At 34.9% G+C, this 23,483-nt stretch overlaps 1 protein-coding gene across 4 annotated transcripts in view; it reads right to left on the bottom strand.

The window, feature by feature from the left end:
* The window catches only part of LOC128988794 (dual 3',5'-cyclic-AMP and -GMP phosphodiesterase 11-like), a 136,981-nt gene that overhangs the window by 41,690 nt on the left and 71,808 nt on the right, over window positions 1-23,483 (bottom strand). The window contains exon 2 of one of the 4 annotated variants that reach the window (XM_054410440.1): window positions 10,105-10,213. The exons of the other annotated variants lie outside the window; for them this stretch is intronic. Coding sequence (XP_054266415.1) covers window positions 10,105-10,204 — 100 coding nt within the window. The 5' untranslated portion in view covers window positions 10,205-10,213. The remainder of the gene's footprint in view (window positions 1-10,104; window positions 10,214-23,483) is intronic. 4 annotated transcript variants of the gene reach the window in all.

Below are 23,483 nucleotides of genomic sequence, written 5' to 3'. Positions count from 1 at the left end.
TGTATAATACCCCTTTGTAAAGTTTCCGTTTCGAGGTTAAAGTTGGAAGTTTGTTGAGCGATTGTGGTCTGTGACGAGACTCTGTGTAAAACTTTTTTTATATGAAAATAAACATAGGCTTTTTACTTTCTATTTGATAATCCTCTATCGATTGCAAAAGTAAACAAATGCAGATCTTTTAAAATATTTTACGCGGATTGATAAGTTTAACAATGGTGGACAAGCAACACCAAATCAACATATTTGCTTTATGTCTTCTAACTCAACAATCAACTTATTCGAAGCTATTAGCCTAAATAATGATATATAAATGTTAAAAATAACCTTCGGTCTAAATTATTTTCTCCAAACTCCTTTAAATACAAATTTGGTAAGATTACGATGGTACTTTCATTTCGTTACATACCTTGAATAAGAAATATAAGCTACTTTTTGGAAATTATGAAAATAAAATCTGAGCTACCACGTGAATCGAATCGTTGACCCATCGTGATCAAAGCAGCGATGTTGTGGGTTCGATCCCCGGTGTCGTCACATAAACTACAATCTTGGACTTTATCGGCTCACCTTTCGCTTTGCTTATTGGTTAACACGTCCAACGAACAGGCATTTAAAGCTTATGTGGAAGTCTAGTCGAAAGATCAAAATAGACCGTCAAACCTCTTTAAGAAAAGAACTAAATTAATTAAGAAAAAAAATAGCTAACCCAAACCTAACCATTTTTTATGGCTTAAAAATACTTAAAATAAGGCCAGCTTAAAAATCTTATCGAATCTGTCTTTACATGATGCACACTACTATAGAATGAGAAATTACTCATCATTCATTTGACTATAGTATTTCGTGTATACAGATAACATTATCACTCGAGTGTGCAAGTTTGTAAGTAGTTTTCAAGGTTGACCAGCGCGCGATGGGTCAGGGACGCTGGAGGCAGGACCAGAGTTGTCGGAGAGAATACGAATACGCAATTATCACGGGGAACTGAATAAATGAGAGGATTTGTTTACATCGTACGTCGTCAAAACATTGAGCGCGATCAGCCGACGTTTGGCTAAGGTGAACTACGTTGTCGGATAATACAGGTTGTGTAACTGACATCGTACAAGAGTGATTCACCGTTGTGGGAATTTTTTTAGTATGAAAATCGCAATCGTTTTAGGAAAGTGGTCTAAACATATAAAATGTTTTGGATTTGTCGAGGAGTGAACCCATTACAAGTATGGTTGACACACAATGGATTGGATGGTCGGTACAAAATATATTGTACGTTGGCTATCACAAGAGAATACGTGGATTAATTTCGAAGAAACAAAATGAACTTGATGCATAATTTCATGTTCAGGTGATATAACTGTTGGCTATTTAATTCACGATTGAATATTTAGTTTCCATTTTAATAGAATTTCCTCGCACGCCATAATTGCAGTACAAGGAAACCCCCTTTAAACATGTTTTTGAACGAACCCCCTTAACATGAGCGGAACCGTCTGACGGCGGTAAAATGAAATTCTTTATCAGCGACACTAGACCTGACAACCAAATGTTGGCGGGAGTTTTATAACATCCAATACATCCCTTTACACGCAACTCTTATAGAATCCCACCGCCTGCCAATACTTGTGGAAAATAGAAAACGTATTTACTTTTCTGCAAACTTTTTCAATCTCATAGAGAAGTTCGATACCGTACTTCAAATAAAATCAAATACGATAGTTACGAAAATAAACCTAAAAAGCTTTTAATAAACAAACAACTGACGAATCACTCCAATAAACTTAAAATAAAATCAAAGTTGGACAATCAATAAAAAAAACCCTAAACCATAATAAAAATAAAAAAAATAAAAATAAAACAGGTAAAATTTAACATAGAAATTGGACAAAATAATCAAAGGTTATGGATACACCACAAAAAAATCAAGAACAGACTTTAAAAAAAATGAGAAAAATGATTAAAACAAAGTAATCTATATCATTAGAGGTTATGAAAATCTAGCAACAAACTACGGTAACGAACTTTAAAAACATTGACAATTGAAGGAGCTCAACAAACTCATCATTGCGTAAACAAATTAACAACAAATTTGTGAAGACTTTAAACGAAATTAAAGGGAAAACAATACAGCTGTCATGCAATACATCAATCATCTCACAACTTACGATAAATTCGCTGAAATGCGGCTTACTCCACTTCACAGATACAAACACTCATCTCGTCTAAAGGTCAAACGTACACATTCTAATTCCTAAAATCCGCATGGAACGGTTTACACGAATCGCATTAATCCTTCACTTATTTGACAGCTTTCACGGAACTACTTTATTGCGACTTTCTCGCATCTCGCGAGATGACATAGGGTGAATCACTATCACCAGGTTATCTGACTCACTGATAACGTCTTCGATCATGATAAGGTGATTGGGCATGACTCATCGATAGTGTCTCAGTTCTAGAACAGTTTGAGATCTGATTGATACTGGAACATTGGCGATTTCAGCACTATAAAATTAAAACCACGAGACTTCGGTAATGAAGACACAGGTTCAAATCCCGCAAATCACCAATGGTGTTTGTTACCGTGGCCGGTGTTTAGAATCCATGTAGGTGAGAACTTTCCCGCAATGAAGAACTTTTTTAATAAAACCCAAACGTAAAACACGCTTAAAATCGATGAAGCAATGTCACGTTTTGTATAATACTGACAGTTTGAATGAAAAATTTACCGCTCAAGGTGAAACTCGTTAAATAATGTAGGTAACTGAATTAATGAATTATTTATTAAATTGATATGACGAATAATAAAAAAAAATGTTTTTGTACCTAGGGATTTCACTGAGGCGAATCTAATGTTAATGGCTTGAGAATGAGAAGTACTGACAGTATTCACAATATCAAGTCAGGCATATCAGCAAAAACAATTAGAGGAACTTAAGCCAACTAAAATTTAAAGTAACTAAAAAGAGGAACTAAAGTCAATTACAATTTAAAATAATTAATTGAAGTAACTAAAGACCATACTATTTTAAAGCAATTAAATGGACGAAACAAAGCACTTTCAAATTACAACTAATAAAATGGATGAACTAAAGCACATTAAATTTCAAAATACATAACTAAATGGAGAAACTAATGATGAAAAGTAACGTCCCAAAATAAACAGTGCATTACTCGTTGTTGTTCTATGGCAATAGAAGTTAATATAAAAGTAAAAAAAAGGAAAAAAGAAACACCGATTCTCCAATAGTTTATGTACATTTTAACACTAGCACATTGTACAACTGCACAACGCCTTCCTGACACAATCCCATATAATAAATTACACCTCTCAAATTTTCAATATTTTTAAATGTCCAAAACTTTTATAAAATCCAAATTGGGTAAGATAGTACGTAGTACGTAATGGGTAGATTACGTTAAGATAGTATTTAATCTATTAACTTATTTTGAAAGGAAAATATCATATTTTTTGAAGTTATAACAATGAAAACCTAACCTCACATGACCCAACTTAACCTTTGGAATATCGGAGGCAGCTAACGCAATTCGGCAAAATATTATCTTCCTCGGTGAGCGGTGACGATATTGTACTTTGAATATGTTACGCTGAAGCTTGGAACGGTTACTAAACAACTTCAAGGTTTGTCGTTACATCTCCCGAACAGTATTGTAACGGAAAACTCGCTATTGAGTAAGTGATAAAAGTTCACCCACTATCAGCCTACTGATAAGATAACGACTATCACGGCCCATTCATTAATTTAGTTACGAGCCACTAGTACAACAAACCATTAGGCAAATCATTGCCTTTGGATACTGCAAGCAGATTACTGGTCCTCTTGTAACAGTTTGAGTATGTTTTGATTGGTCATGTATGGAAACGTTTAAGGATGCTCATGTCAACTATTCTTTTTACTTGGTTTAGGATATAATTTAACGTGAGCATTATTATTTTATTTCCAAAACAGAAAACAATTGATATTTACAACATTTTAAAATCAAAGAGTCGCCGCTGAGAAAATTCAGTAGCTTTTGATGGTTTGAAACTGGACCCAGCTGTCCTGATCATTGGGCTTTAAATAAATTACATAGCTAATTAAACAGCTGGATTTTAGGCAGTAACGAAGCTGATATCATCTCACACCATTCCACACTCATCCTTCACTCATATTGGGTTAAAATACGCACCTAGGTGGCATCCCCAGCTCAATGATGGATAATCGATAAGTTAATTACATTTTATCCTGTAAAAAATTGAGTTTAAACAAGAAATATATAAACACCGCAATACGCACTTTGCACATACTGTATGAAGCGGAACTTAACTTATTTTAAAACATGTCTTCAATCGTTACATACGGATGACAAAAAAATAATCGATGTTTTAACAGGTGCATTTTTAACAAGTGAGTTATGCATATATTTTAAACTTGTAGGTCTATATTTGAATATATTACTAAATTAATAACCGACGATGTATTATAATTGTGTATCTTGTCAAGTTTGGGGTTCGAAGGTTAAAACTTCTAGAGCAAGGGAAGATTGCCCTAGGGAATAACAAGTACAAGCCGCGATGGTCAAACAGGACAAGATTATATATTCTTGGAATATTCCCAAAGTATTGGATATCACGTTGCAATATGTATTTCTCGGTAGCTTGATGAAATGTATTGAACAAGCCCCACTCCTTGTAACTAAAGGGATCATCGACCTGAACTTGTTATTGCTCCCAACTCCTTTGAAAGCAGGAAGGTTAAATAGGGTAAGATATTTTATTTATGTACATAATTTTCATTAAAAAAGTAAATAAATATTTAAAAATAGGTAAAAAACTAATAACAACTATGCTAACGAATTTAAAGTAACGTTTAGACACAGTAAAATAAATTAAATCTTCATTACCTCACCCTAACGTTAAAAGAACTTAAAACTCGTTAAAATACAAGTACTTCAAGTATCCAGAGTGAATGATAACAAAATTTTTGTGTTTTATTTGAACTAGCAATATCCTATGGAGTTTTTATAACCCAGAATCTTAGACCAACTGAAATGGAAAACACCGATTAAATGAAATAGGAAAATCTAAATGAATGAAATGGCCCAGACGATGTCTTTTTCAGTGTCTTAAGTAAATAGTTCATTTCCCACTCGAATCGCGTTTATTTCCAACTAACCCTTAAATAATTAGAAATAGACATATAAAATTACTGAACCATACACATCTACATTTAATTAATTAAATGTCCTCTTAGCTATTCCTAGTGTAAGCTGTTAGGTATATTATACGTGAGGTACATAGAGGAAGAGGCGTATTTACATGTTACAATCAAGGGAGCGTGTCTTAGCTCGGTGCAGACCCAAACACACTGATGTAAACAGCTGTAGGATTAACCCTTCCATCCTTTCCTTGTTTAATATTTACAGAGTCTCGTAAAAAATGCCATACGTCGCAGATTAGGAAGATGTTGACGTCAACACTTAAATAGCCTACACGTTTTTTCAGACGTTTATTTTCTTAAATATTTTTAATAGAAATTTTCCTGTACAAAACGCGAAAAATGAATTTTCACAAAACAGGTTCAAATATGGATTTAACTGTAGTATCATGTAGTCTTTTTAATTCTTAACAAAGTGGTACAACCTCCAATTCTATGAAAATTACATTAAAAACGTTATTGCTGATTTAGCAATTTTCCCCAAAGAATAGCTGTTACTCGCATCCCTTGATGAGGGTTGATGACAAGGTTGTGGGAGAGAGTATGTATCAGATTGCTGATACCGTTTACTTTCTTTGGATTCATGTACAAAACATAAAGAGCATTTGGGAAACGAGTGCATTTTTAGCGAATTTCCCATATAGGGAATAAGCTATTACCGTAGTACTCATGGTAAGACCTGGACGCGGGACCGATTTTTTTTTTCATTTTGAGGTCCCAAGAGGCCAAAAACACCATCCGTTCAAATTCATATATATATATATTTATATATATATATTTATATATATATATATATATATGTGTCCGTTAGCGCGATAACTCGAACAAAAATGATCCGATTTTGATGAAATTTGGTACAAACGTGTAAACCTACGTTTATTCGAACGAGTTCGCGATCCAGCATAATCGGACCATGGGAACAAAAGTTTATGGGGGGTTTTATGGGGTAAAAATGTGTTTTTCCCATTTTTTACCCTAAAAACAAAAAATTTTGCAATTTTTTTCCAAACCGTTATGTAGAGCTTTAAAAAAGAAATAATTTAGTATATTGTAGCGCTGTTGTATGCCTAACGGTCACGGAGAAAATTCAAAAATAGTTTAATTTAAAATTCCCATGTTATTCTTATGGAGAAAATAAAAATTGCTGTAGTTTACTTGTTTATGGATATATATTGATAAAATTTGGCAAATTAATTTATTTCATCCCATACTATTCACGTATGGTCAAAAAACACTTTTTACCTTCCCCGTAGCAGCAAACCCAAGCACTTGTTAAATCTAATGTTATTTAAATAGGGAATAAATATGTCTTATTTATGGAAATATTTGAGTAAAAATGTAATCAGACAAGTTGAAATTCGCTTAGTCTGCAGGTTTGCTGCGGCGGGGGTATTGTACAGATTCAAAAGGTATTTTATTAAAAGAGGATTTTAAATACTATACATGAAAAATTCTTCTCGTCTATGAACATAATTATTTTTATTTTATACGTATGAGCATTATTAAAAAGTTATTAGTTTTGAATTTTTTTATTAGGTTAACCACTAGTAAAGTTAAGTGTGAAAGATCACAAAAATTGGCTTAACAAAAAGTTTTCCAAACCCGCCGAAATCCGACACGCTTACCACTGGACTGACAGATTGACCTCTGGTATTGACACATCGATGTATATTACTCCTCCGATGTATAATACTACTGAGAAGTATTATGTGATTATACATCGATGGGCTAACACGCTCAAATGTATTAAGATTTGCGAACCAAACTCTATGAGAGAAGTTCTGCGTTCTAATCAGGCCAGAATGCCCCAGTCAACACAATAGAGCAATGCTATACAAATCACTACAATTTCTAAATTACTTTCAAAATTCATTTAAAAAAATAAGAATTATTTTGACTTTTAATTCACTAGCATTTTTTCAGGTTGACATGTTTTTATTTTCCACAACTCCCTTTTAGGATAAGGTAATTTTTGGTTGGACTGGGTTAGGTTAGGTTAGGTCGAACCCAATATATCATTTTAAACTTCAATTGTGTATCGAGATATACAAATTATATAGTACTGTAATAGTGAATTAACAAGAAAAGGTCAATTTATTAACGAAGTTGTTACAAAATTTCAATAACCTAAATTGAATGTCAATGATGTTTGTTTAAAATATTTATCTACCAATAATTATCGTATACAATACACAATGTGTGCAGCAAGGCTGTTTCATGTCTAGGTATCTGCATTGTTCTACTAATCAATATACAGTACTGTAGAAACGTCTGTGCACGCTATGCATAAACATAGAGAGCAGAGCGCTTTGAATGATATAAGGTACAGCTATAATCCTATAAACTACTGTATGGGCGTTTTGGTCTATACACGCATGATGTCTACATGAAATTGTACAGAAAAAATCCTTACAGTAATGGTCTAATGGATACTTGTTCGAATTATTCATTAGAAATCCTTCGTAGCGAGAGAATCTTAGAAACGTTCCCTAGTATCGAAAAATAAGGGATCCGATTGTATACAATTTATTAAATAAAAAATAAAATGAAAAATTGTATTCGACACTGGATATTCGGTATCCCTCCTCCCGTAACATTTTTTTATGTTTCTATGTTCATAATCCGTGGTTTATAATAAATTTGCACCAACTCAACATACTCCAATTTAAATTTAATTTTAAATGCCGGAAAATAATCCGTAGTGGGTAAAAAGAAATTCAAAGTCGAAAACCCGAAAACATGTTAAAATATGTAAACAAGCTTGGACACTATAGCACGCAAATTGGATCGCGCACAAAAAGGGAGGGAAAGCAAAGGGTTTTGGAGGGTAAATGTAATAAAGCCGGTCACGCGTCACGGGCCGACGGCTGTTGACAGCGGTTACCATGACTTTGTGTATTGATTCTTCAGATACAATACAGTATTACCGTATTGTTGGGTCAATACTTCCAAGGACGCCGGTTGCGCTCTTAACAACCACTCAATGTTAAGTTGGCGCTCCCGACTTCAACCACCTGCAATGGCGCAATTCCTTCAACTTTTGTCTAATGAAAAGAATAATAAATACTCAAAAATTCTGTTGAAATAAAATAAACTGTATTTTTCTGATATACCGACAAAACACAGGTTAGGTTAGGGTATTTGTACAAATAAATGTACTGTAATTTAAAATGTATGTTTACCTAACCTTACCTGGTGTGGTCGATACAACAAAAAAAACCAAATTATTTTTTTTCTACAGACTTTCCACTCAATAACCGCACAGTCTTCAACGTTAAGGTATTTTCATAATCCTCATTTGATACCCAAATGTCAACTAAAACCGACGTCTAAAATTTCGTTCCACAAAAGATGGAATGGGTTTAACATAAAATTACAAGTACTTCGATTTATACTGGCAGTCATCGTCATGAATCAACTGAAGTAAATTCACGGTTGTTCATACCAAGTGTGACGTCATTTAACCGAAGTGGGAAATGAAACACAAAAAGAGGATTAATATTTTACAATAGGATAAGAAGTCAACTTGAAGTATACAGGATCTAAGCTATTAATCAACGTAAAGTTTAGTTTGGAGATAATACCTTACTACGGTATAAATAGAACTGTAGCTAAACCCGTCAATGGTCTTCTTCTCACAAGTTATCATTGAGGGACTGGTTGCAATAAAATATCGCATGAACATGGATAACTTGAAGTAAAGCAAATTCGCAGACATCAAAGTTTAACGCAATTCATCAATTTTTACAAACAAGGAATAAAACAACGATCACATGAGACCAATGGCCTTATGTCATCGTTGGAATAAACAGAATCATTAAAAATACATACTTTATCGTTGATCGGGTGTTTAAAAATAAAATCTAATACCACGGCATCAAAACGACTTTACAACAAAACACATTACCAAAAACAATCAAGAAGAACTCCTTATTATATTACAGGTTCCCTAATTCATTTAAAGCCATGCTAAGTTGAGACACAATTAAAAGTAGGTTTTAACGCTTGTTTGCTTATTCAAACAATTCGTAATGGTTTTTAAACACAATTGCCTTCGTTGGAAATCTAAATCAACTGTCAAATATTTTAACCCTCTTTCCTAATTACCTAAAGGAAAGCCAGTTCATCCTTTCCAAATATTCAATAAACCGACAGTTTTGAACATGGGGACAAGTAGAGTAGAGAATCAATTTGGTTAGTACCCAACCCGTTTGTAATGTTGGCGAGATGTTAGTTATGTTTATGAGGTGTTAGTAATGTTAGTGTTAGTAATGTTGGCGAGGTGTTAGTAATGTTGGCAAGATGTTAGTTATGTTTGCGTTAGTATTGTTGGAGAGGTGTTGCAATGGTAGCTAAGATGTAGCGTGTGATATGGACCATGATAATATGGCGATTAGACATCGTTAGTGAAATAATTGTCATAGCGTGATGCAAGAAATATATATATACAGTCTACAGTGGAACCAAAGTGTCATGGATGGGTTCTTATAGTGTCATGGTGTATATAGTCGCTAAATAGCATTATGATAGTTAATAGTAATACCGAATAGTGTCGTTTTGTCACTAGTGTGGTGATTTTATCATTTGAGAGAGTTAAAGTATCGTAGTTTGAAGGTGTGATAGTGGGGATTAACAGGGAGATAGTTTGATGGTGTGGTATAAGTATTGGCATAAAGTTGGTGTAAGTAAAGTTAAAAGTTACCATGGTATGACGGTGTGGGATTTGTTTAGGGTTAGATCACTTTGTATAGGTAAAGGTTTGTTACATGACGTGTTGTGCGGCATGGTTAATAGTACAATGGTATAATAAGGTGATTGACTACAATGTGTATTGATAAGATGATATCCTGCAGCATGGTTAGGGTTAGATGGTGAAGGTTTGACTCACCGTGCCGCGGCAGAAGACCTAGGGCCACCAGAGACTTGCGAATCCACCTCTGTTTAGTCCTCTTCAACGTCGTCCCTAGACCGAGGTTAGACTTTGGCATCTTGATGACCTGCAGTAGACACGTCCTACTCATGATGTGTTCTGTATCGCTCCCTCACTCGACCACTACCACTACAGTTACCGGTGTTGTTGATAACTCGCGACTCACGATGTCGGTCTTGTTAATTTGTTAAATAATATAGGCGTAGGGATGACTTTCAGGCAACATGTGGTTAATTTACGATCCCAATGTTAAAAATCATAAACGATTTGATCAAGTTAAAGAGATACTTTTATACAGCTACAACACACTGACAGTTGCTACAGTCTGTGTGATTGAACCTGTCTCTTTACCGGGTTTACCTAGGACTGGCTCAAGCCCAAACCACTATAGACATCGGGAATGATGTCTGGTCCCATATAGTCCCGAGCTTATAGATTATTTTCTTATTTATAATGATTGACCTTAAGTGAAACAAATTAAGTTAGAACTAAGTTGATGAGAGTCTCATGGTTTAGGTAATGTATAAATGTGTTAATTTCTACTATTGTATCGAAATTACTAAAATATAAAAATAATCTTCAGCACATCAGCCGTATTGTGTTTATGGCCTCTAGGACTAGGAGTTGACAAGAGCACTGATATGACCCTCATGTCTTGATAACATAATAGCGACATCCTGGCCTTGCACTGACCAGCTCTAAGCAGCATATCTCGAGGCAGTATTCAAGAATAAAGCAAGTTGTAAAATCTCAAAATTTTTTATTTAGTTTCTAACACTTTTAATTTTATTTTCAAGAAACCATTTAAGGATTTCAACTAGATGAAAAGTCAAATCGTACCTCAGTAATTTGTATTAGTTCTCAGTCGCATACAGAGATTGCACGTGTCTCGTCTGATCCTCGGAGCAGATCGCCTACACTGCTACAGACGTAACCGGAGTAATCTGTGGTCTGTGTAAGTTACACAGGATGCGACTGTGTGGGTCGCCAGTCTCTGCGCATCTGGTTTCAATCAGTTATTTCTTACCTCGATCTACCTCGAGCGTTTCCCGATTGGACGTATTCAAATAAATTGCTATAAATCCAGGCTACTTAGAACCAAATTGCACCAGAAACTGGCACAAAATTCAAGTTTATATTTGCTAAGATTTACTTGTGTTAAACAACTGAATATTTAAACGTCCCGTGCATAGATTGCGCATTTCTATAATGTTCGATTCCGAAAGAAACGAATAATGCAGAACACCCTTTAACTTTTTTAAAGATTATATTTTATTTTGAGACAGTTAGGTGAAACACGATTTTATTAATGCTAAATGGTGGTATTGTCAAACCAAATGTTAACAGCTACTAGTGTTGGTATTCGGACCAGTGACGTCATTTGTTTATGTTCATTATCTATACCGGTTCTGTTCTAATATTCGTGTTTTAGATCTAAAACACAAAGAGTGATTTACCTATCTCAATCGGGTTACAGTTTAAAAAATTGCCTATTTAAAATTCATTTTCATAAAATGGTTTGTCCCTGGTTTACAATTTGACTAGTTAAACATTCAACTGAAAGATCAGCTGATCATATTTAAATTCAGTTAAAGAAAAATTGTTAACATCACAGAATCTTTAAAAGCAACTAACACAAATCGTGTTTAGTTGTATGTTACTATAGATAAAACGGAGTATGTTTTATCTATGATAAAACATACTGGTTTTATATATCGTGGCACCTAGGAACCATGTTAATAGAATTCGTCACTCCGCAATATCATAAGTTTTACAATGACACCTGAATCTTAACAATCGGTTGATTAGGACGGTTGTAAAATTAATGTAACCGGGAAGCCGATGCATTAAGTATATAGCCAAGGCCGCACTAGATAAACAAGCTGAATCCTTATTCAACTGAGGCTTAATCGTACGTAGCTCGCCCTGAAGATGGATTGTTGCATGCATCCGAAACGTTTGGTATTTTCAACTTTTCTACAGAACCAAAATACAGTTAACACTAAAACACTGTAATGTATTGTATGGTGAATTTCAATGGTTCGCGAGCTAATCGAACAAGCAAGGACAGTTTTCCACCAGAAGTGTCAATAGCGGAGATAACCACTCAGATAGTGAGGCATCAACATCAACATCGACGTTAACGTTAACATTATCACTGACATTGTCGATAACGACAGTTCTGGGAACCAATTACTGATAACGGATACCTCTGACTGTCATTATCGGTCAGCACAGGTCATTCTGCCGCCAAATGGCTTTGGGCAATCGCGAGTTTTCGTCCGATAATTTCTACTTATAGATTTACCGTGTTTATAAGTTGGATTTATCATAAATTAAACTGTATTGTGACAATAGATAAATTAAGAAAACCTTATACAAAAGTAGTAAGTTTGTATCAGGTCAGGTCGCGTTGATGAATTTTATTTGATGTTGGAAATTAAATAACCATTCAAATCGATCAAGAAAATCACACTTAGTTTTATCATCCTATATAATTTTATCAATATGTCCTCAAACAGTATTCAAAGTCAACGGTTCTATCGGACGCTTTAAAATTACGACCCTTGTCAGTAAATCGGTGTGTAATTCACCAAACAGTTTCAGTAAAATGTTTAACATTTGTTTAAAATTCACGAGGCATTTATTTAGAACTCCGAGAACATATTGACTTTTATTTGCCAACGAAGAAAACCAAATCTCTTCTCTATCAACATTGACAAACAGCTACGTGGAAATGACGTCGAACTTGGCAACTGCTGCACGAATGGTGAAGCAGTATTTGTACAGTTGGATTTGAACGCTACACATGACGCGTGTGGAACGTCATCACAAGTTTTTGTTTGTACGTTGGTGTTGGTGGTGACGTTGCTTGTGTGTGTGTGTGTGTGTACTGTATGTATTAGACAATGCAAAACGCGGCCCATGTCTACGTCCATGACAGTATCTGGTTAATATACATGTATACGTTTGGTAATATATGTATATAGAAAAAGTGTAGTTTCCAAAATGAATTGAAGATGGATAAAGAGTTCCGCTCAATGGCCCCAAATTAAAATAATTTTAACTCTGAGGCAATACTGTTTGATTCAAACGATGTTCTGGGCAAAGATAAATTGAAGCTGTAACATAACTTGTCATAGAATCTTAAGTTTTGTCCTACAATAGTATGCTCAAAAATCTGCTATGGTTTATAACAAAAATCCTATACTCTAATACGAGCAATGTTTGCTTGTATGTATGCTTGCTTGCTTGCTTGCTTGCAGAAAGATCTCGAAAACGGCTCCGACGATTTTCTTCAAATCTTGTAAATAGTTTATTTTTGGCCTAAAAACAAGTTTCATGCAGTTAGAACTGCCAACAAAAATCTAATTACGTAGAAAAACGAAACTGAAAGTCACATTTTTTTAACATTAGTCTTATGGGTTGCTAAGTAACCATGTTGGTTGAATTAAATAACAAGGAAAAGGTAAACAAAAGACTTGAAGTTGTAGCACGTGTTCATAATAAACCAACTACCCACAGTATACTAGCAAATTACAAATACAGTACAAAAGGAAAAACATCACTTGTTAATATTGAGCAAAGATTATACTTAAGATTACTCGAGACATTGTAGTCAAGGGTAGCAGTGCGAAGTCTAGGATCTGTTTATGACGAATACATTAAGGTATCTGCAATCCTAAAATGCTATGGGAAGGGAAGGAAACAGGTCCGTGACGTAGGAAGTAGTGAAGGAAGTAGTAAAGGCAATCATAAAATGCTATGGGAATAGAGGGAAACAGGTCCGTGACGTAGGAAGTGATGAAGGAAGTAGTAAATGCGAGCAGTCCGGAGTGTGAGGACTGTTTATGACGATAAGATTCGGGTATCTGCAATCCTAAAATGCTATGGGAAGGGAGGGAAACAGGTCCGTGACGTAGGAAGTGGTGACGGAAGTAGTCAAGGCGAGTTGTCCGGAGTGTGGGAACTGTTTATGACGATTAGATTAAGGTATCTGCAATCTTTAAATGCAATGGGAAGGGAGGGAAACAGGTCCGCGACGTAGGATGTGGTGAAGGAAGTAGTCAAGGCGAGCTGTCCGGAGTGTGGGAACTGTTTATGACGATTAGATTAAGGTATCTGCAATCTTTAAATGCAATGGGAAGGGAGGGAAACAGGTCCGTGACGTAGGAAGTGATGAAGGAAGTAGTAAATGCGAGCAGTCCGGAGTGTGGGAACTGTTTATGACGATTAGATTAAGGTATCTGCAATCTTTAAATGCAATGGGAAGGGAGGGAAACAGGTCCGCGACGTAGGATGTGGTGAAGGAAGTAGTCAAGGCGAGCTGTCCGGAGTGTGGGAACTGTTTATGACGATTAGATTAATGTATCTGCAATCTTTAAATGCAATGGGAAGGGAGGGAAACATGTTTGCGACGTAGGATACTAAGACTGCTTTCAGAGTGAACTAATGATTTTCTCCGAGCAAAGCTCGGTCCCCAGGTACTTAAAATAATATACTTAAAGGTTCTTGGTAAGACTGAAGACAATGTGTTTTTAAGGTTTAAAGTTTCATCCTACACGGGATAGGAGTTGTCGAAAGTTCTCTAATTCTCGCTCCATGGTAAAATTATGTATCAATAATGTTGTGCGGCTTCGCGACTAAATTAAAGATTGTGTAACTGAATTTAAAGTGACAAAAATTAACTATAGAGTAAATTAATCTCAAAGAATACATGCAACATTTTAGCAAAATGAATTTGGACTTTAGTATTTATGCACGTAAAACAATCTGATAAACCTAAAAACATCCACAATTATATCGACATATATTTATCTCCTGTATTACCCGGCCTAAACAAAATTTGATTCATTTTCGAATTCTTACTTCAATCTAAGATGTATTTCAGGAGTTATAATTAATTATATAATCCTTTAAATTTTGGTCTGAGAGCCCTCGGTGAATACCGGCTATTCAAATCGGACGAGTTTCATGCGAACGAAAGGTTAACAACTAGGGTTTTCTATGATTAAAAATTATCGTTTATATTGTTTAATATGTGTTAGACTCAAAATAATCAGTAAATTAAAGGCTTTAATTGGAGCTATTAATCGTTTGACTCAGTTAAGTTCAAGATACTGTATTACTCAATCAAAAATCATAAGTTTGATTATTTCTCCGATATGATATTTATATTAACGCTGCGGAGCAGCATAGGTCCTCTAGTATTAATATAAATATTAATAACAAAATCTATCGGTTATAAGCTCAAACTAATTAACATTATTGCTATTGGCGATTTTAACTTCCAATTACGGTATTGTAAAATCAAATAAAACTCATAATAAATACCCAATGGCATATTAATTTACGGCCGCTAGAGGTTATTCAATACATAAACGAGATTTCCCAGTTGGTTAATTACCTTTAGATAATTACGTACAATGTTAGTTATTTAATTTATGAAGCGATGAACAGCAATGATCGTCTATTTATATCGCTGATCCATTTGTGGCGATAAACGATGATCCAATGATTCTGATTGGAGCGATATGGCCAGCCAATTAGTTAAAAAACACAGAAGCTGCATTACATTTCAAACTTAATTAATTTGATTACATTAGTTATACTGTAATTACACTTACATTAAACAGAACGGAATAACATACTCCGTATGGAATCTTTTGTGTGTATAGAATTTTGTTACCTGGGGACCATGCTTTGCCCTAGGAAAATCATAAGTACTTGTATTTTATAAAATCTGTCTTTGCTCAATAGTCCCTATAACCCTAATTGTGAGGTTTTAAAATAGCTTAAGAGAGGCTATATTTAAATAAGGCATTGTACATTTTAAGTTTTGGTAAGATATTGATCAACTAAGCAGATGATTTGATTAATTTTTCGTTATTGTTTTTGTAACCAATTTATAGCAACCCATAGGAAATTTGCAATATTAAATATTTTTTTAGGCCTACTGACAAAATATAATTTTAAATCCCGTGAAATTGTATTGGTTCTTATTTGTGAAGGGGGAAGGCATTCTTAGAACCTACACTCATATTAGATCTGGAGCGAACTGATCTGTTTGAACAGCGCGGGTCTTAGGTCCTGTGTTCAAATCCAACCAATCACCAATGGATCCTATAACGGCACTAACCGCTATGCCTCCTGTACTAATTTATTAAACGGTTTCGGTAGAGGATAAGAAGGTGAGCATTTTAAACTACTCTAAGTCAATGGCATTGCGTTGACAGCAGTGGCAGTGAACTGCATTACTGCGGGGCTACGGCTCGTGACTTGACAGAATGTGAGTTCCAAATATAAACCTCACCTCAGCCTCACAAATAACCCGGCAACACCACCCGTCACCGATAACACCACCGCCCCCGGAGAGTTGATAACAGACTTCCGTCGGACACCACTTATCATGTGATATACTGTAGCGGGTGAACATGGACACTACATGTATATTATACAGGGGAGTGTCCAGCATGGTGCTTAGAGGCTTCAGATAACCAGGTTCAAATCTTACCATTCACTAGTGGTTTTAGAATTTATGATTATGCTACATTGTGATAATAACTTTCACCACGGTTGTTTCAATGGATTAATCCGTAAAACAGCTGTTTACCACGTGCTAAATTGAATGGGATTTAATTGTGTAATACTCTCCGGAAATGAATTTAATCGGACACCTGGTTATGGTCCATTTGTGCGACTCAGGTATTTCACAATCATAATCATCAACAGCCCGGAATTTACAAATCAAATCCAATAAAATAAACTTTATTGTAGCACATAAATGACTGTATGCGTCAAAATTTCTGACCTACAAAAAGTTTATTCTGTACAATGGACACACTTGCTACAAAATGTCGGTGGGAACAAAGTTAAAGGTTGTGAGAGTTTTTTTTATTATTATGTAAAGTTTGGTGTAGTGATTGCGACAAATTTCGTACGTCACTCGTTCAAAATGTGTTTACCGACGTCTACTCGTATAGTAATCCCCTCGTCCGGTTATCAATTATTTTCGGAACGTAATATAATAATTTATCATATGATAATTGGTGAATGGGTCATAAAGAATGCTATAGATGTACAACAATGTATCTGAAACGTCGTAACATTTTCGCAAGTTCAACGCGATTCTCCCAAAGACCAACATTCAAAAGCCCAGTATTTTGACCATTGAAGCCTCCCTTCCTGATACATAATATTCTTAAAATAACACCCGATTGGACACTGTGACTGTTGCATAAATTAACGTACACTATTCAAAAACCAAAGTCAAGCATTATTATTTTTCAAACCTACACATTCACCGTAATCAGATTTTTTTATTATAAACTATTACAAAAGTTTGCCGGGTTACTGTATAGACTACAAATTCTTATGCTATGAATCACGCATGTGTACTGGGCTCATAACATCACTGCAACTCCACTTATGGGAACATGTTGCTTTCAGTCGAGGAACTGGTTCTGTGCAGCTGCTTAAACCTAGCTCAATACACTTAACACTGTGTAGTAATGTGCAAATAATAACATAATAAGCGGAAAAAACAAAACATATACAAGGTGAATCTCGTAAGGTCCACTATTAATTAATATAACACAAACCGTCCTCCTATAGTGATGAAATAAAATTTCCCTACTAACCAACAGCATGGAATAACTTTAAAATATTTTAATGTTGTTCAAATATACCTAGGATATGTACCAAATCTAGAGGTTCACTATAATAGTTCAAATCTCACTATTTGTCAAATACATACATAATGTCATATTCATTAGTTTAAAGCTCTTCTCAATACAAACATTTTGGTGGTTTCCGAATTCGACATTAAACATTTTGCATTTACTATGGACTAAGCTTAGCTTTGATACGCAATATTAAAATAATATTAGCAAAACAAAAATGTAATGTTTTTTGGATACGATTTAAAATTAATAATTGCAAATTGCATTACTCGGAATATTTCTCATTGCTGTGGGGCCAACGCTTTGTCTGAAATCAATAGTGAAATTGTCCACTATTGATTTCAGACAATCCGTCAAAAAGAGTTGACCTGCATATCGTTTATAAGTAAATGTAAAAAAAAATGTTACTGTCACACTTCACCATCTTATTGCAGGTAATAACTAAATCATTTTAAAGATTTCCCTAGGGGTTGGTTTAGAGGAGGAGATGTTCATTACTTCATTATAGGACCAACGGTTTGGCTGAAATCATTAGTGGGCACCTCACGAGAAACCCTGTATTACGTTAAAAAACGTAATACAGTAAAAACGTCGTCTACGTTTTTGTAAACGTATAAAATCCCATGTTGATTACCATGTACTACTGTTTCCCATCTGATTACAGGTGAAAACTAGTGTTAGCTAAAAAGTCGCAAGCATTATCGCAGGAACCAGACAGGATGGGATCATTACTGTACTTTCTCTGCGACCTTTCTCTGGAAGCCGCTCATCTATGGAGAAACCGTCGCTCACACCCGGACCACGACATTCAGTGAACCATGAGTCGCACCGAGCTGGACCGGTGGTAGAGCGCGGGACTTCGGTCCCCGAGATTACGGGTCCAAGGTTTGCATATCACCAATAAATTTTGCCTCGACCGCGACCCACTGTAGACCTAACAGTAATGTAGAAAACGATACCGGGCATTCTAGAGGATGAAACATACCTATAGAATAACGTAATGGTCAAACCTAATGCTTTAGTGTGTGTATAAATAAATTAGCGACTCTAGCGGCGAATAGGGGACTAACTTACATATAAATTTCGTCAGCGAATAAGAACTATACACACTTTGTGTAACATCTAAAACCATACAAGTATAAGTCCGTAATTCATAAAATGCTATATAAACAGTTAAGAAACTATAGTAATTGCTGTATGCTGGCGTTACACTTTTTTACTCATACATATTTTACATTTCTTTTTGCATTTTACAGCATGATTTTTACTATTTATCAAATTAAGTGCGACGCTATTCAATTCTTCTAATTTTATAAAAACGTGAATTTTAACTTAAATCAACTCTCAACAATTTATAGAAGCATTCATTCAAGTTATTGTCGAATAACTGCAAAGTCCAGTAAAAATAACACCCTCGAGCGCGCTCCAGTCTATAAAACAAAATCAACTTTAGAGAAACTCACCCGGTGCAAATGTTCACGCTCCAACTAACATCTGCACGCGCTGCCACGAGTGCTTTTCATTTTCCCAATTAAATTTGCAATCTCTCAAAGCCAGCCAACTGCGAATGTGTCAGTATCAATTCATGAGAGTTTCAGTTTCATGTCCAATAAAACTTAAAATACCCCTTGATTGAAACATTCATATCTTTATATAGCTTCGCTTATTTGTCTCGAAATGTCAACTGAATAACTGATCGAGTCACGATCTCCTTTAATAACTGATATATGTGTACATGTGATGGATTTCAAATATTTATTTATTCTTATTTTGTCTATTTGGTATCTGAAAATGTTGTCTATGAGGTACTTTTGTAGAGGCTACATAATATTTAGGGCATGCCGTAAAGTAATTACTGAACAATGAAAACAACATCGAATATCGGTTCCATATGTTTTATTGCACGCATTGTTTCTATAAAACTGAATATTATCACACAAAAAGTATATATAAAATAATTTTAGAACATTTTATTCAATACTTATTTAATTTATTTTTGAATAATATAAGGTATCAGATACCACAACAAATAAAAATAATACAGCCACTGCAGCAAACCTGAAGGTTAATAGATTTTCGCTTAAATATTTCATAACATTTGTCAGATTCATCCCTATTAGAATTACATTAATTTTTACTAGTTCATGGGTTAGCTGCTACAGAGAAAGTAATAGTGTTTTTTTTGTTTTTGTTTTTTTTTGTGTCAAATGCTGATTGCTTTTAGTGTATAGTGAATAAATTTGCTAAATTTTATCGACCCTTATCCATAAAAAGGCGAACTATAAAAGTATTCTTATTCTCCATAAGAATAGTATGGAAATATTGAATTTGTTTTTTTCAAATTCTCAGTTTGCGTACAACCACACTTGAATTAATAAAAAAATTTGTTTTTAAGCTCTGGAAACTCGTTTGGAAGGAAATTGCAAGGTTAAAAATGGGGTGTTCCAAACATAATGCCCCGTTTCCATAGCCCGATCATGCTGGCTCGCGAACTCATTCGAATACAAATGTAGGTAAGTTAACACTGAATGGATCTGAAGTGTTTTTGGACTCTGGGGAAATCTAAACGAAAAAGTAAATCGGTCCCGGGCCTAGGTCTTACCTTGAGTTGTACCAATTATAGGCCTACCTTTACACATTATCAAATAAAGACTAAATACATTCATTATTCTTCTTCTTATTATTATTCATTGTTATAATTACACGGAAATATTATGCATCAACTTAACGTTGTTACGTAGACACTTCGTAGTCATTGTTTACTTCTACTTCTTAGAGGTTAGTCTTAAGTTCGACCTTACCGCTAAGATTAGATAAACATTGTTTTGACGATTACACACATGGAAACGAAGAGACGTAACTTATTTACATTATGATGTATGTGTTTAACTGTTACAAATTCTTCGAATTTCCATGAACACTGATGAATACAGTAACATTCTTTCCTTTAAAATGGGTATCGATTAGTATGTACTAACTCTGATTTAATCCCGGCAGCTCTGCTCAACAAAGGTAATGTTAAGATATTGTTTAGGTTCAGATAGATTAAGATGGATATAATCAGGTAGACGTGTTTAAATAAGATTTATATTTTACAACAATCATGAATATCTAATATGAAAGTATTAGAACTTATTTGGCAAAATCCTGAAAGAAAATGCAAGGCGACAAATTGGCGAATAAGGAGACTAAAAGTAGAAGATATCTCAATCAGGTAAAGCTGGATTTCCGTTTGAAACTCGATTACCTCCCTGTCGATATCACCGAGTATTTCTACATAGGAGGGAGGATTTTCATGTCTTTAAGAAGATAACTAAAAAGAATGGCTGATAATAAGTTAGGATGGTTGTTATTTAAGGATGAATGAGGCTATCGTGGTACCTTTTGTATGTCCCCGGAGGTAAAACAATTCGTTTAAATTTTTACATACGTATATGTGTGTCCGAGAGCACAGCAAGTCAAGTAATTTTAGTCAGATTGTTATGAAACCCGGTAAGTATGTGAACAGCTGGATAAACGGAATGAGTTCGCGAACCAGCAAGATCGGGTTATGGAACCCAACCCCATTGGTTATGTAGCCAACCTTTGTACATGAACGTTACTGTTAGAAGATGAGTGAAATGGATAGTGAAAAGTATTGTTCGTAACCTCCTGTATATTGTCGGGTCAGGTAAAATCTTGTACGTTACACGTTACGCAAGAGCGTGTTTACATCACTTAGGTAAATTATGCAACTCGCTTCCGCTCGTTGCACAACATTCACCTGCGTGATGTAAAAACGCTCTTACTACACTTGTAAAGTAAATAGCTATTAAATTACAGCTGTTAGAAACACGCGTTGTAAATTCATTTTCTGATGAATAAGTCAACCCTCATTTATTGACTCAGTTTTGTATAAAAGTCCCTAGTATAGTATGTAGTAAAATGACCGTGTGTTCGAATTACAGCTTGACAGACGTAGACAACGCGTACTGTACACTCATTCCACCATGGATAGGTCATCAAGAATAGTCATCTTTTAAATCATTATTATAAATTGACAGTGTATTGTGAATTGTCATTTTTTTAATCACAGTTCCAAACGATTCATAGAATATAAACAAACCTTGTCAACTGATCTATTGTGCTCAAAACATTTGTTTGTTACAACGAGTAGTTTGTAGAGTTTCACTGGGTAGATGGGGTAATGTAAATGTAATTGCAGACATTCATGCATGGCTCAGTCCACATGCGACCACTCGACGGTATTACATATTGAACAACACTGGACACTGTGTGGTGGCCTGCAAAAAATATGTAGCTAGCTATACAGATCATCGCTACATCGCTAGAGAGGTGGAATTAATGGATCAACCGTGTCCACTGTCCAATATGCAATGACAAGATTTTCTGTGACACCTCGTTAATTCATACACTGATGACACACGTAAAAATGCATTTAATTGGAGTTTATTTTTTTATTTTGATACAATTTCAATACATTATCTTTGCCTATATAGTCACATCATTTTATTATTTGAAAGAATGCAAGAAGGTAAATTTATATTAATTAAAGATCAGTGAGAAAATTTACCATCACGATCAGTAATAAGAATTTTGGAAAAGTTATAGTGTTATTTTTTTGTAGCCCTCTTGTGATTGGCAACACCCTAAAATATTGGGGCGCGAGTTGGGTTACCGGTAAAGCACGGGACTTCAGTCCCTGACGTCCCGAGTTCAAATCCCGTCAAATCACAAATGTATTTCATCTGTGATAATCCCACAACCCCCTGCAAAGCCTAGCATAGCCTGAAGTAATGTGAAAAACGATCCCAGGCTAGTGCATTTAGGGAAGAACCTATCATGTAAAAATAACTGTGAAAACTCATCTCGTATTTCGACAGCGAAATCAGATAGACAAAAAGCAATACGATGAGTGTAGAGGAATATAGGATGAGCAGAGTAATAACATCACGTTCAGGGTCGCATCTCAGATCACATACAGCATAATACAGTGGGCCACGTACATAGCGTAGCTACGTGCTGCTACGTCAACCCGCGGGAGAAAACATTAATTGTACTGGGAAAGACTGCAACGAAAGTGCATCTATTGTCTGAAGCAAGCCGGCAGAGGAACAAAATGAACGGCATCAGCAATCTGACACATACTTCTGTTGATTAGCTTATTAACAACCCCTAACATGTATGGGTAAGCAGCGGGAGTAACAATGATATTTTATTGGTGACAATAATAAAATTTGCAATAATTTAAAAGGACCGTAACATACTAAATTTTAATCAAAATCGTTAGAAATTTTTTTTTAACAACATAAACAATAAAAACCAATGTAAGAAATTAAACCATAATTTCTCTATACTATGTATAGGGGGGAAAGTAAAAACAGATTCTTTCCAGTAAGTAAGAATACAGTATATTTATCATCACGAGGTCATAAAGTGACTCCTTAGTCCTTTTTAACGTGTCGAGATCTCAATTCAGGCGAATGTTAGAAAATTAGCGAGAGTCGAAAAAACACATTTTAACAGTGGGATTAACTATATATTTTTCGTAATAACTAAGCACATAAGGAAATTGTTGTACAACGTCTATCCCTTTATACGTAGGCTCAAAAAATTTATTTAATCTTCTTTACCAAAAAAATTTTATATCTACGA

This window comes from Macrosteles quadrilineatus, unplaced genomic scaffold (genome assembly GCF_028750875.1).
Source record: "Macrosteles quadrilineatus isolate MER2022 unplaced genomic scaffold, UCM_ALF_1.0 Scaffold_3__2_contigs__length_128488019, whole genome shotgun sequence".
NCBI classification, from domain to species: domain Eukaryota; kingdom Metazoa; phylum Arthropoda; class Insecta; order Hemiptera; family Cicadellidae; genus Macrosteles; species Macrosteles quadrilineatus.
The sequence above is the reverse complement of the archived record's forward strand: the minus strand, read 5'-3'. Positions and strand labels throughout refer to the sequence as shown.